The sequence below is a fragment of the Cibotium barometz genome, chromosome 1 (genome assembly GCF_041138505.1).
Source record: "Cibotium barometz isolate CiBa-2024 chromosome 1, ASM4113850v1, whole genome shotgun sequence".
Classification (NCBI taxonomy): domain Eukaryota; kingdom Viridiplantae; phylum Streptophyta; class Polypodiopsida; order Cyatheales; family Cibotiaceae; genus Cibotium; species Cibotium barometz.
Window position 1 is genome coordinate 24,860,409 of NC_141046.1, and position 14,048 is coordinate 24,874,456.

Consider the following 14,048-nt stretch of genomic DNA (forward strand, 5'->3'; position numbering starts at 1 on the left):
ACACACTTCATGCACACCAACATATTTCCTCTAAATGTGGAGAATCATGCACACCATTATGTTTTCCCTAAATGGGATTTTACCTCTGTGAGCCAACACAGGGATGAGGTGCGATGCGACGCTCTCTCTAGCTTCTCCTTTTGGCATCTTGGAAACCAAACACAGAGTTGAGCTGGTCCAAATCAATACCTTGAAGCATGTAGTGCAGCTAGAAGCCTTTAGAGAGCAGGGTTTCATTGCACATGCTGAACATGCCTTTCTGTTACTCCAAGGGCCTTTGGATCTAAAAAATGTACCCACTAAGGTCTATATCCTCCATGTGGAAGCACAAAAAAAAGCCTTGCAAAACCAGAAGTCTTTTTTTCCGACGGTTCAGCTCCTCTTGTGCCACTGATTGATCGCCTAGGGTTTATCGCGTGCCCAATCGCTCAAGCTTGGGCTGAGCATCTAGGTGTCCTGCGTAGGTTCTTCTGGAGGATAGCTCAGCATCCGCTACAACCAGGGTCTCCAAACAGTTCAGATCAACCGTTTCTGCGGAAAATTGAATGATCGGAGATTTCCGAGTAGCAGATATTAGGGTTTCTGATCATTTTTCCGCAAGATGGAATGGACATGGCGTATCAAATAGATCATCATTTTGCAGAGATCAAGGTTTTCAAGCTCACCATCAGTTCCTGCTCTCATTTCTGCGCAAGATGGAATGGACAGGGCGGATCAGATAGCTATCCTTTTGCATGCCAGTTTCGATGCCAGAGGGATTGGATATGGCGGATCGGATAGCTTATCATCATATTTAATTCTGGCTTTCTGCTTACACACGTAATTGAAGGGCAACAATTTCTGCGCAGAGAAGTTAGGTTTTCTGCCCAGGTACAGCAGAAGTTTGGGTTTTTGCAGAGGTCATCTTGCAAAAGTTAGGGTTTTTGCACATGCACAGCTGATCTTGCCGACATTAGGGTTTTTGCACAGATGCAGGTGATTTGTTCTGAGTTCAGAGATGGAGTAGCGATGCCGATCACAACATAGCATGCGCGATTGCCTGCCTATTTTCGTTGCCCTCCTCATGGTCAGGCTTGGGCCAAGAATCGCATGGCCAGTTCTACAAATTTGCAAATGAACTGGATACCCCTTCAGAAACGGAAAGGGGGTCCTCTTGGTCTCAAGAACCTCGGGAACAGTTGCTACCTCAACAGTGTGCTCCAATGCCTCACATACACGCCTCCTCTGGCCAATTTCTGTCTCCTCAATCATCATTCCTCTTCATGTAAGTTGACTTCCATCTCTATTGGTTGTATATATTAGTGGCATATTTCCGTCTCAGTTGTTGTGTTTTGATTTTCATCCAGGACACAGTAACATTCATAACTTGTAAATTTGTATCTTCAAAGTATAATTGAAGAGATTGGGATTCCAAATGAAGGGCTGAAAATGCATCTTGTATAGATGTATCCATACTCAATAGAACTCTCTTTTCCGCAAAAAAAGGGCTGAAATACATCTTTTTCTGTCAATTTCTATCTCCATCGACATATTTGCATGTGCTTTTCGGTGCATTCTTGTGAACTGCTTATCTGCTCCATTCATTTACCCTTTTTTTTGTTGATTTCTGTCTCCATTTCTGTGATCTGCTTATCTGATCCAGTCTGTTTCTATGTTTTTTTGCACTGTTTGCTCATCAGGTTGGCACTTCTTTCTGTGCAGGCACTTCTCTAAACAGCAGCAGCAACTCAGCCTGCCCTTTCTGCCTTGTGGAGAAGCGGATCTTTCGATCATTAACAATTGATTCTGCATCGGATTCTCCTGCCAGAATTTACAACTGCCTGACCTTATTTGCCAAGCATTTTCGTCAAGGGTGGCAGGAGGATGCCCATGAATTCCTCCGCTATGTTATAGAGGCCTGTAACAGTGTTTGTGTGAAGCTGCACAAACTGTTATCGGTCACCAAGCTGAGGACAAGGCAAGATAGTCAGAAGAAATCCAAGGAAGAGCCCCGTACTGTTGTGAAGGACATTTTTGGAGGTGTTTTGCAAAGTCAAGTAAAATGTCTCTCTTGCAGTGCGGAGTCTAACAAACTTGATGACATCATGGATCTTAGTTTGGATGTTTTTAAAATAACATCTGTGAAAGAGGCCATGTGTCGGTACTTTCAATCTGAGGTTCTTGATGGCAGCAACAAGTATAAATGCGAGAAGTGAGTGCTTTTTTTTAATACATGAGGTCTTATTCCATTCCTAGTTGCACATAGGAATTTCACCCGGCTACACACACACCAATACTACTCACCACACGCACCCCCAAGTACCACAAGGGGGTACCACCCTTCCAAATATTGGCCACTTTGTAGGGAGTGGACAAGCCGTGGGACAAAACCCACAAGTTAGTCGCTTGGCTGATTGGAGTAGTTGATGTTGATGGAAGTATTGATTTAGGCTCAAGAGCAGATAGCTCGCAGCTGATTACTATTTGTAGTTTTGCATGGCAAAACCCCGTTCAACAACTAGTGTGAGAGGCCAACCAAGGATCTGGAACCTTGTCTGTGACGTGAGAGATGCAGGCAGCGTTTTATGTGCCCTTTACCTCATTGGAGCTTGAAAGAGCTCTTCACCTCTTGCCAAAAGACAAGTTTCCAAGAGAGGACAGCCTCACCCATCACCCATCTTGTATTTTTGACCCTTTGGTTTAAGTTTGGATTAGACATTACAGGGGCTTTGTAGGAGATCTGGGATACAAGAGAGATGCCTTCTTTGCTCTCAGATGGTCGTATTAATCTCATCCGCAAACGAAGGAATTATTACCTATGGAGGACATTTACTTTGCTTGGAGCTACCTATAAAAACTCAGCCAAGTCAATCAGCTTAAGGCTCCAATGGTTTTTGTAGGATTTGATACATGCTACCTGCAAGACTACTGGCTAGTTTGTGAGTGTTTAGCAGAGGGAAAACGAAAGCTGAAGATTGAAAGAACACACACGCACAAGCACATTCAGTAACCTATTGTGTGAGCAAATGCTCCAAAGCACTAAAGATTGTTCATTACTAAGGCTTCAAACCTAATAAAAGGTGACCAATTGCAGCAAAAAGCCAAAGTTCATGACATGTAGATGCTTTTCCAAATGCGAACTCTTCGCTAAAAGCCAAAGGGGGGACCTTCAACAATTTGTATCGCAAGAGTGATTGGATTTCTCCTTCTTGCCTCTCCTAGTGGTGGCCAAGATTTCTCCGTTGGTGTCCATTGTAGGAAACTCCAGCCGCTCTACCAAACGCCAAGGTTTCGGTTTTTTTTCTATATAATTTTGCATTGCTAAAGTTCCAAACAATAGGAACTTTTAACATTTTGAGAAACACTATTTTTTTTTTGAGAAACCAAAAAAATTCTGAAACGTTTCGAAACATTTCTTGCGTTTCAGGGTTTCTCACTCCAGAAACGCGTTTTCATGTGACTGTGTTTCGGAGGCACCACCATAGAAAAGGATGGATGCTATCACAAAGCATTGCCCTGGTCTATGAGACGACATCCGAGCTAAGGAAAGCCACCTTGAATTGTAAATGTGCATTGTGGTTGGGCCGAGGCGGCATGCGGAAGCTTTGGTAGTCTTCTTTCAGCCCTAAGCACTGCGTAGGAACTCTTGATGCAAGAACAATCAACATAGATAGAGAAAAGGATAAACAAAAGCCTATCTATGACCTGACTCTAAGGGGGAGAGAGATGTTTAACAATGAGCAAAATTGTGCCTTTTATAGGTCCCTTGGAGGACTACATCAACTGGCCGACATGTCAGCGAGTTCCATGGACACTCATAAATATATATGTTGCGCATAGGTCCAAGGAGAGAAACTCAGCATGTGTCAAGGCTAGTTGGTGTCGGGCAAAACTCAAGGGGAGTGTTTCATCAGCTAGTTGGGGTTGGCCCGAAAAGCTTTTATGGAGCAACTGCAAGGGAGGATGTTCATTCCAAGGGGTGGACCGTGGAGCCAAGGGTGCCAGGACCAGTTTCAAGAAGAAGGATTTATGTTTGTGTTTAGGAACAAGGCATGAAGTCAAGGGGACAAAGTGGAATAGATGCACAAATCTCTACATTAGATTTGGAGTGGATTCAGAGACATAAGGCAATGTTTTCAGTGAAAAGGTTGCTAGGAAGGGAAGAATGACAAGTATGGGCATTGGGAGACCATATGTGGAGATACGGGATGATGACAGTTATCCAAGGTTAAAGGTTGGAATCCCGTCATCAAGTTTAGTAAGAGGGGATGTCATGTACATGCACATGCACATGCACATGGACATGTCGCCCTTTGCTTTGCCAAACTCAATTCATAGACGGTGGGATGATACTTTGAGTTGCCCAATGGCGATCAACATGGTGTGTGACGTGCCTATGAAGGTATCAAGGCTCACAATGAATCCATCCTTAGAAACTCGCATATAGTGCTCTCTGTTGAACTGGAGTTGCGTAGGGAGCTTTGGTGGGGACAAGCATGTGTAAATTGTGTGAAACCCTATCAAATCAAGGTGGATAAGGTGTTGATCTCTTTTCGGGAGAGGTCAAAAAATGGGGAGTCAAGGCTATACTGGAAAGGGGGAGGCGGTCCATTTGAAGGCCATATCGGTCAAACCAGCTGACCACCGGTGAGTACCAAGACTTGCTCTATCCCTCTTGTGTAAGCTGCATGGAGGACTCAAGGGCCAAAAGTGGAAGGCGGTCTGCATCCAATGTATTTACATGATGTATGTATCTGATAGTTTGAAAAACAGTGCATCTATTACCAGGGGGATGATTGCTAGGATATTCATCCCCATATGCTGCCCATGTATTTGCCCATATTTGATCCCTTTTATGGCCCTTGGTTGTGGATTGGCCACCCGTATTTTTCCCACATTTTCCCCCTTTTTCTTGGTATTTTTCCCAGGTCGGGTGAGCATGTCCCAGTTGGCCAGCTCCTATGCTCTAGTCGGCCAGCCCCTTCTTACCTATAAATAGGTGGGCTGGCCTCTCCCCTTTTCATTCATTGATCATTCTGAGTTATGTGGTTCATGTGTTGACACACTCTCTCTCTTGTATCCTTCACTTTTTGGTCTCTGCTTTCACTGCAGTATATTCAGCTTATTAGCTTCATCTCTCTCTCTTGCATTCTCAGTTCAGCACACTCTAGCGCTCATCTTGCTTCGGCTTTGTGCACTCTTTCATGGTATCATCGCTCTGGGATCAGCGTTTATCTGCTGCCCCATATTCTACCTTGTCTACAGCCCTTCTCCTCTGTGTTTTTTTCAGATTTGCAGCCCTCTGGTTAGTGCGTTTTCTGGACAGTTGCTGCTGGTCGCTCTACCTTCACCTGGGTGTCATCGTTTTCAGCCTGAAGTTACCTTCTCTTCAGTGTTTTTTCTCATCTGAGGTGTGGAAGCTGGTTGGCCTATATTTTTAGGTTTGCTGCGTTTTTCTTCCCCAGTGGACACTATCTCTCGCCGCAGAGGGGGTCTTGTGTGGATTCTAGCTTTGGTGGCAGCTTGGTACTTGTGGTGGACACTTCTTTCTTTTGAGTCGTGTGTTTTCTTTTGAGATTGAGCCCGAGTTCAGAGATGGCTGCCTCTACCTAGTTGGATGGCTCCAACTATACTTTGTGGAAGGTGAAGGTGAAATTGGCCTTGCATGGAGTGGATTTGTGGGACTGGCTCGTTTCAGCTGCCAATGCCATCCCTCCCACCCTTTCTACAGTTGGTGTGACTCAGGCACAGATTGATACTTGGGTGGCAAACGATCGTCGCGTTTTCTTCTTTCTCATGTTGAATTGTCAAGATTTTGTTCTCTCTCATGTGCATATAGCAGATGTGGCACATGAAGTTTGGAAGGCCCTTGCAGATCTCTATGAGATTAAGTCTCCGGGTCAGATTTTGGCTTTGGAAAAGCAGCTTATGAATCTTTCAGTTTTTGCCTTTCCATGTTTAACTGCTTTCATCACGAAGATGAAAGATATCCGGGACGAGCTTGCTGTATGTGGCAAGAATATCTCTACATAGGATGTGGCTATTCGTCTTCTCTCTGAGCTTCCAGAGAGGTTTGATGCTTTCTTTCAGACTTTCAGTCTCCTGTTTCTTCTCCTCGTGCCGTTCTAGTTACTTGGGAAGATGTTCTCCCCTCCATTATGTAGATTGAGTCTCGCTTTGAGGAGCAGACCGGCACCTTTGGTGGTTCTAATGGAGCTTTGGCTCCTCCAGATAAAGGGAAGAATCGATTTTAGAAAGGGAAAGGGGGTTTTGACAAGAACTCCAAGGACAACGACAAAGATAAAGACAAAGGCAAAGATAAATCTTCTAAAAACAAGGAGGTGGAGTGTCACTATTGTGGCAAGAAGGGTCATAAATAGCCCCAATGTTACAAGAAGCGGGATGAAGGAGGAAAGGACTCTACCTCTACAGCGGTGTCCCAGACCAAGAAGGATGATGGTATTCTTCTGTAGCCGGTGCTTCTCGTACACTCACACTTGTGACTTCTCAGTCTCAGTCTTTGATTGTGGATAATGATGTTCTAGTCACATGACACCTCATCGAGATTGGTTCGAGGACTTTACTGCTAGGACAGGCACTATCACTTTGGGTGATTCTTCTTCTGTGACAGTTCATGGATGTGGCACCATCCCCATCTTCCGCTCCTCCGACGACAAGAGGTACTTCTATGATGTTCTTTACATCCCAGATTCTGCATTTAACCTATTGTCAGTGAGTGCTCTTACAACTCAGGGTGTGGAGGTGAACTTCTCTCGTCATGATAACATCTTTGCTCCTGGAGTCCAGGATAGTGGCTTATACAAGTTGATTACTTTTCTCTCTCATGGTTCTTCTTCAGCTCTTTGGCATGCTCGGTTTGGTCATTTGAGCTATCAACTTCTTCAGCGAGCTTCAAAGGACGAGGGTCATCAAGGCTCCAACTTCTGTTTGTCCCTCTTGTTTACAAGGGAAGCAATGTCGAGCCGTCTTTGCGAAAGAGGCGACACACAAATCTTCTACATGACTTGCTCTTGTTCATGTAGACTTATGTGGTCCGATGAGTACCGCGTCTTTGAGTAAGGCGTTGTACATGCTTGTGATGGTGGATGACTTTTCCAGATTTACTTGGGTTTTCTTTTTGAAGACCAAGGATGAGGCTTTTTAGCACTTTTGTGATTGGAGGACTGAGGTGAAAAAAGACACCGATTCTTTGGTCAGGGTTCTCAGGATTGACAGAGGGCATGAGTTTACATCCCAGGAGTTTCAGCAATAATGCAAGGATTAGGGCATTCGGAGACAACTTACTACAACATATACTCCATCACAGAATGGAGTTGCAGAGAGGAAGAATCGGACTATCATGGAGATGGCCCTTGCTATGCTTGAGCACTCCTCTTCACCTCGACATTTGTGGGTTGAGGTGACTTCTACTGTTGTCTATATTCAGAACATGTCATGTGTACAGAGTGTATCTACCATGTGCAACATGCACACAAGACTAGCTTCGAGGCTTGGGGTAGCTTGGAGCTAGGTAGGCTGATTGGCAAGCTGGGTTAGGGATGGACTGTCGGGCAGGCACCCAAGTGTGGACGCTCGGTGACCGGCCAAGAGCCTATAAAAGGGTGGCCAAGGTCAATTAGTTGGTCATAGAGTTTCGCGAGTCTTTGCGAGAGCTCTATGGTCAGGAGCCTGGATCTAGTGTAGACGCGCACCTGCTTCATGCAACCGAGGCCGGCAGTAGTCTCAAGGCCTGCGAGGGTAGCTCCATGGCGGTATGGGATGTCATGGGGTAGAGATTAATCGGTGCGTCTTGCTAGTTAGCTCAACTCGTGGCTCGGTGGGGACAGCCAGGACTTGTGGCTTTGCCCACGGTTGTCATGGTTGGGTGGTGAGTCAGGCCCTTGCACCCCCTTTACGTTGTTTGGCTTTGTTTTGTAGGTTTCGAGTCGTGTTTCAAGATTGCTCTACGAGGAGATCCTTGGGGATTTGACAGAACAAGTCTTCTATTGTTGCTCTTCCAGATAAAACTCTATATGAGGCTTTCAATGGTGAGAAGCCCTTTGTTGTTCATTTGCGGGTATCAGGTTGTTCGGCGTATGTGCATGTGCCTAAGAAGCATCGCTCCAAGTTGGACTTGATGGGCCATCATGGAGGTTTCATGAAGCACGGTGGCATGTGCTCCACGAACCTGAAAATCAGATGCATGTGACCTTCTTGCAAAAGGCAATGTCTCTCCATGAGACAACCCAGTAGGCAAAGCTCTTCTATTTGCAAACCTGTCCCCCTCCATGGGATACATGCCTTGAATATATGTGACCATCATGCCCTCCACGAGCACTAGCATACTTATACCTGTCACCCTTTGTGCCTTGTGGAGAAGATGCATGACGAGAGGTGGCTGTCACCTCTTTCCTTTGCATAAATGACCTCAACCTTTGAAATGCGGGATCTCCATGCTTCAAGCGAGGTGGATTTCTGAATTTCAACTCTCCATCTTTCCCCTCTTTGATATCACCTTTGCGGAGGAGGTAGGAAAGTGCCAACTCCCTTGGCTTCTTGCCCACTTCTCGTGCCATGGACTCAAAAGTCATGTCCACCATTGCATCGGCTTTCCTTGCTTCAATGGCACTTTGTACATGGGGATCTTCATGCAAGAATTTCAGCTCTTGCTCTTTTGCCTGCAAAAGCTTTCTCCAATTCAGCCCTCAATGCATTAGGCTCCTCTTCTTGCATAACTGTCTTTCCACGAGACGGTTGTCCCCTCAAATCACTATCATTCACCCTCTCAAGGGGCTTGTGCCTTCCCTTTAAAGCATCAGAACCACGCGAGACACTTGATGGGCCCCTCGAATTAGGCACTTCCAAAGGGTTGCCTTGGTTGTCCATTGTGTTAAGTGTGCTAGAAGTGGGGTGTCCAAAACACAGGTTCGTTTCCCCACTAAGAAGAGGGAAATGACCGTGCTCTGATACCAATGAAACCGATCCCGTCAAATGGGAGTAGACTCCGTTGGACACCCACACGCGTAATAGCACAACTTAAATATCACAATATGAATGGACAACTCAATAACAACTGAAATGAAATAAAGATCAATGGACACCAGCACTGGGGCCGGAACGGGCCGACCCTCCCTCCTCAATATTTATAAAATATTATTGGGAGTATTTAAGCGGTACAATGTTCCATGGGTTCAATGAACTAGATGATGTCCATGTACAACTGAAATGAATACAGTTACCAAACAATAGTCTTGAAGTAGACGTTCGAAGCAGAGCGAACCACTTGAAGAAGTCTAGTCTCTACGGTCCCGTGCCTTCACTGGAATCCGCAGAGCGCCCCACTGGTGTTCCAGGACCACGCACAAACAGGTGCTCCCGTACTAACGCCTGGCTCTCCCGATCTCGACACCCACGGACCGTGGTTCTCCAAAAGCTTGGACTACCCGGCACTGAACGGGTGTTAGCAGCGGTGACTATCCCTCCAAAGATTTACACCAAGGACCTTTGCTTGAATCCCTTTCAATAAGCTTTGCAAAAACCTTTGGTATCAACAGACTATAAGCTGGCCAATATGTGTGAGTTCGTGGTACTATACCTGGGCTGCAGCATCAAGTATTGAGAGTCCTGAATATGGGACTGTTTTGGGTCTGAATCGGGCTGCCACACACACACGTCTGGAGCTTACGTTTGATGGAGAGATGGGCTGCTGCAGACTGCTGTTGACCGGCTGTGCTTGCACGGGAGAAAGCCCTGAACAGCAGTCCAATAGCCAGCAAGAAAGAGAACCACCTGGTTGCTGCCCGCCAGCCAGCAAGAGAGTGAGAGTGTCGCCTGTTGCAGCCTGCTTGAGGGATAGAGAATGGATCGCCAACAGCTGCCCGATGGTCGGGGGAGCAAGAGTCGCCTGTTGTGTAGCCTGCTTGTGCGCAAGCAAGAGAGAAGGTCGCCTGTGAGCACAGCTGCCTGCGGGGGCAAGAGAAGGGAGGCCTGTGCGCAGCAGAGAAGGGAGGCCTAGCGAAGGTGGCTGGGCCACGTACAGCTGGCCGACTCACCCTTTGCATGTGGGGCGGCCAGTTTGAAGGCTTCCAAGGGGGGTGGTTAGGTGACCATGCACCCACCACCACCACACGGTTAAGGGAGGGCTTCTCTCCCCACCATGGCCCAAGTGTGGGTGCCCACCCTAGAAAAGGGCACCATGAGGTATTGGGGAGGCCGCCCACTCATTAATGAGTGTGAACCTGCAACTTATAAAAACAAAGGTTAGAAATAATGCCATAAAATAAACAAATGGAATACACTTACCACCTGTTCACACGCAACAAAACTCGTCAGAAGACAGAGCAAACTTCACGACTCACTGGCAGGCGTCCCCGCTTAGTAAGTGGTACGCACGTCAAACAGGCAAATACAAGAATACAAGTCACGTGAAGAAGGTTCCAGGCATGCAAACATGAATGCATGTGCAAACAGTATCATGGACATATCTCCCTGTGATATGCAGCGGAAATCTTTGTATTGGAAGATCCGGTCACACAAATGCTCACACCGTCTTCTGTATCCTGAGTTTCGTGAGTTTAGCAATCCATTTCATTACTTCAAACTTTAAAGAGATGAGAGAGAGAGATATGAGAACTGTACACCAGATTGGGTCCCAAATTACCCACTGAAGGGCCCCCTATCCCGATAACGAGATAGTATTTGCTTTATTTCTTTAGAGAGAATGACTGTGGACTGTAGATAAGCCAAACGCAAGATCTCGGAGGATCGGAGAGTGGCTGATCTGTACACTGCTGTAGAAACACCTTGATGACTTGATCTCGAGCCTATGCACTCTTCCCAAGGGCATGAGGAAGGGCTGCACACCTGAGGCTGAGAGAAGAAGAAGGTGGACTGTTCTACACTATGTTAGAATGCTGAAAACACATATGAATGCTGTGTTACCTTCACCATGTGACTGCTGAATGTGTGGATGATGCATAGAAGGCTGGACACTGATGCAAACAACAGTTTCAGGGCAGGAAACTGCAGTAGACTGAACCTTCAGGGCTGGAATCTACTGTGGACAGAAACGCTGAAGTGTAGAGAATGCTGTGGACTGAAACACATGAGAAACAGGGCTGCTGGGCTGCTGCTGTACGAGTGGAACAGAAACGCAGACTGTTGCTGTACGGCTGTGCAAAAATGCAGGTATATGCAGGCTGAATCTGGCGTTAAACTGAGCTGAACTATGGACTGATTCTGGGCCTGAACTGAGTGCTGAATTCAGGGCTGAATGATGCTGAAGGCAGGCGCCTAGGGCTAGGCTGAAGCTATGGTTCTCAAGGGGCTGGAGAAGAAAGCGTATGGGCTCTAGGGTTGGATTAGTCTTGGGCTGAAAGCAAGGAGGATGAGAGCTCTTAGCACAATGAAGACTGAATGAGGAAAAGAGGCTGTAGGCAAGCCTATTTATACTAACTGGAGGTTGGTCATTTAATATAGTTAATATTTATAAATGCCCAATAATGCTAATAATGCTAAATAAATACTACTAAATATGGGAAAAATACCAGATAAATCCCAGTAAATTCCCTAAGGCTTTGGGGATGTTCTAAATGATGCACAGGCATATGTATGCATATTATGCAAGATACAAAGTGCTTTCTGATGCAAACCCTAAGGCTTCTACTGACTCTACATGCATGAATGATTCTTTCCAAGTGGGTTAAGGGACTTGACTGACTGACTGACCCACTAAGGCTGAGGAATGACCTACATAGCTCGTGCCTGACTTATCCTGGACTGAGGATGTACAATGGGATCACGGCGTACGACAAATATCATCCTACTGGGTTCTAAAATTGTCCAACTGCTGCACTTCTGATGATGAGCCATCTTGTCACCATGCACTGAGTGCAGAGTGCATGTGACATTCCCTCTTGATTAGCTTGGCGGCAGGTTCATGGCTTCCAAGTAGTCCGCCAATAACTGGGGGTACTCCTGGAAGAACTCCTCGTCGAGCCATACGGCTTCGTGGGTACCTCGATCTCGGAATTTCGTATAGAATTGACGAATCCGTCGACCGGAACCATGCTTCCATCGATGAAGAAGGATCTGCTCAGGCTCAATCACTTCTGCCTCGTCTACCACGTCTGGCTGTTGTTCATCTGAAACATCACACACTTCTGGACCAACATATGGTTTTAGCCAAGAAACATGGAAAACATCATGCATTGTCCAACTGGCAGGCAACTTTAACTTCATTGAGACATCACTTATCTTCTTAACTATTGGAAAGGGCCAAAACTATGGAATGAAAGCTTGGGACAACGTTTGCCCACTTGTTTCAATCTCTGCTTCATGATACGCAAATAGATCCAATCCCCTTCCTTGAAGTGGACATCTCGTCTAGACTTATTTGCCTGTCTGCTTTATGCTTCCTGAGCTTTGGTCAAGCGGTCCTTGACTGACTCAATGATCTCGGAAAATGCTTCCGTGGTTTTATTAGCCTTTAAAGATGGAGACACCATTCTCGTCAAAAGAGAAGAAAAACGGCGACCAAAGGCTGCTTCATATGGAGTCCGTCCGACACTGGATGAATGAGTGTCGTTCAAGATAGCTTGGACCAACGGAAGATAGTGCTCCCATTTGGACTGGTGGTCATGACAGTATGACTTGAGGACATCAAAGACCAACTGATTATAAATTTCTGTCTGGCCATCTGTCTGGGGATGGAATGCACTAGACAACTGCAACTTAGTTTCAAAGTTTTCAAATAATGCCCTCCAGAAATGTGAGGTAAACTTGGAATCTCTATCTGATGTTATGGTGCTAGGCAAACCACAAATTGGATACCAATGCTTGAGAAACAGACGGGCTACGTCCTCGGCTGTGGCCGTATGCTTGCATGGGATGAGCATGCAGAACTTACTAAAAGTGATCCACAATGGTAAAACACTGAGTGTTACGGGATCCAGTGGATGCTGGTAGAGGCCCTACAAAGTCCATAGATATGTCGATGAAAGGTCCGTCGGGGATAGGCAAAGGTTGAAGTAAACCTGCCTTCTTTGAATGGGAAACCTTGACTTTTTGACAAATCTTACAGGCTTGTACATGTGCATAGACATCACGCCTCATCTTTGGCCAATAAAAGGACCGTTCTAATTTCTCGAGGGTACTGTTGATACCCCTATGTCCTCCAACTAAGGAGTCATGGGCATCGTGGAGAAGAGCGGAACGCTTTTCCCGAGTAACACAGAGACGGTTCTTGTAGAACAACCAACCGTTCTGTACTGAATAGTGGCCAGGCTCAGAAGTGAGGGCCAAACTATACTGAGTACCAAACTCAGGGGAGTCGACATATTGGTCTTTCATACTATCCAAGTCCTTCCCTGTGATTTCGAGAATGGTAGCTTCTTGGAGTGCCTGGATGCTGGACTTTCGACTGAGAGCATCTGCTACTGGGTTATGCTTACTAGGGATGTATTCAATCATACCTCCAAACTGTTGGAAGATTTGACTCCATCTGGCCTGTCGATCACTCCACTGGGCACTTGGCATAGTCTGAAGCCACTTAAGTGCTTGGTGGTCTGTTTTCACTGTGCCTGTCCATAAAGAAAAGGCTTCCAATGTTTGAGCGCTGTGATCACACCCAAAAGCTCTTTGTCATATACCGAATAATTCTTTTCAGCGACATCCAACTTTTTGCTGCAATATGCCACGGGTCTATTGTCCTGCTGGAGGACTGCACCTATGGCTACATTGCTGGCATCGGTGATGACCTCGAAAGGTTCGTCCCATGATGCTAACTTTAATACAGGTGCTTCTGAGGCAGCTTTCTGGAGTGCACGGAATGCATCAAGTGCCTTACCTGTAACTGAGACTTTCTGCTTGCGAGTCTTCACCCCCTTGAGCAAGTTGGTAAGAGGTGCTGCAAGGTTGGAAAACTTATGGACATGTGTGCTATAGGCCTGACAAAGACCTACGAATGAACGGATTTCTTGGGCGGTCTTAGGAATATCCCAATCTAAGATCCCCTGAACCTTTGATGGGTCCAATCTAATCCCATCGGAACCGATGATGTAGCCCAAATA

General features: G+C 46.1%; 1 protein-coding gene across 19 annotated transcripts in view; it reads left to right on the forward strand.

Annotated features, from left to right (window-relative positions):
• Positions 1-247: 247 nt before the first annotated feature.
• UBP25 (ubiquitin-specific protease 25) overlaps positions 248-14,048 on the forward strand; it is a 36,479-nt gene continuing 22,678 nt past the window's right edge. For 6 of the 19 annotated variants that reach the window (XM_086799404.1, XM_086799412.1, XM_086799458.1 and 3 more), the window contains exons 1-3: positions 248-870; positions 970-1,264; positions 1,702-2,191. In XM_086799404.1, the coding sequence (XP_086655530.1) occupies positions 1,090-1,264; positions 1,702-2,191 (665 nt within the window). In that variant the 5' untranslated portion in view covers positions 248-870; positions 970-1,089. Of the gene's footprint in view, positions 1,265-1,701; positions 2,192-14,048 lie in introns of all 19 variants that reach the window. The other 13 variants (XM_086799422.1, XM_086799432.1, XM_086799503.1 and 10 more) reach the window with 4 other exon arrangements.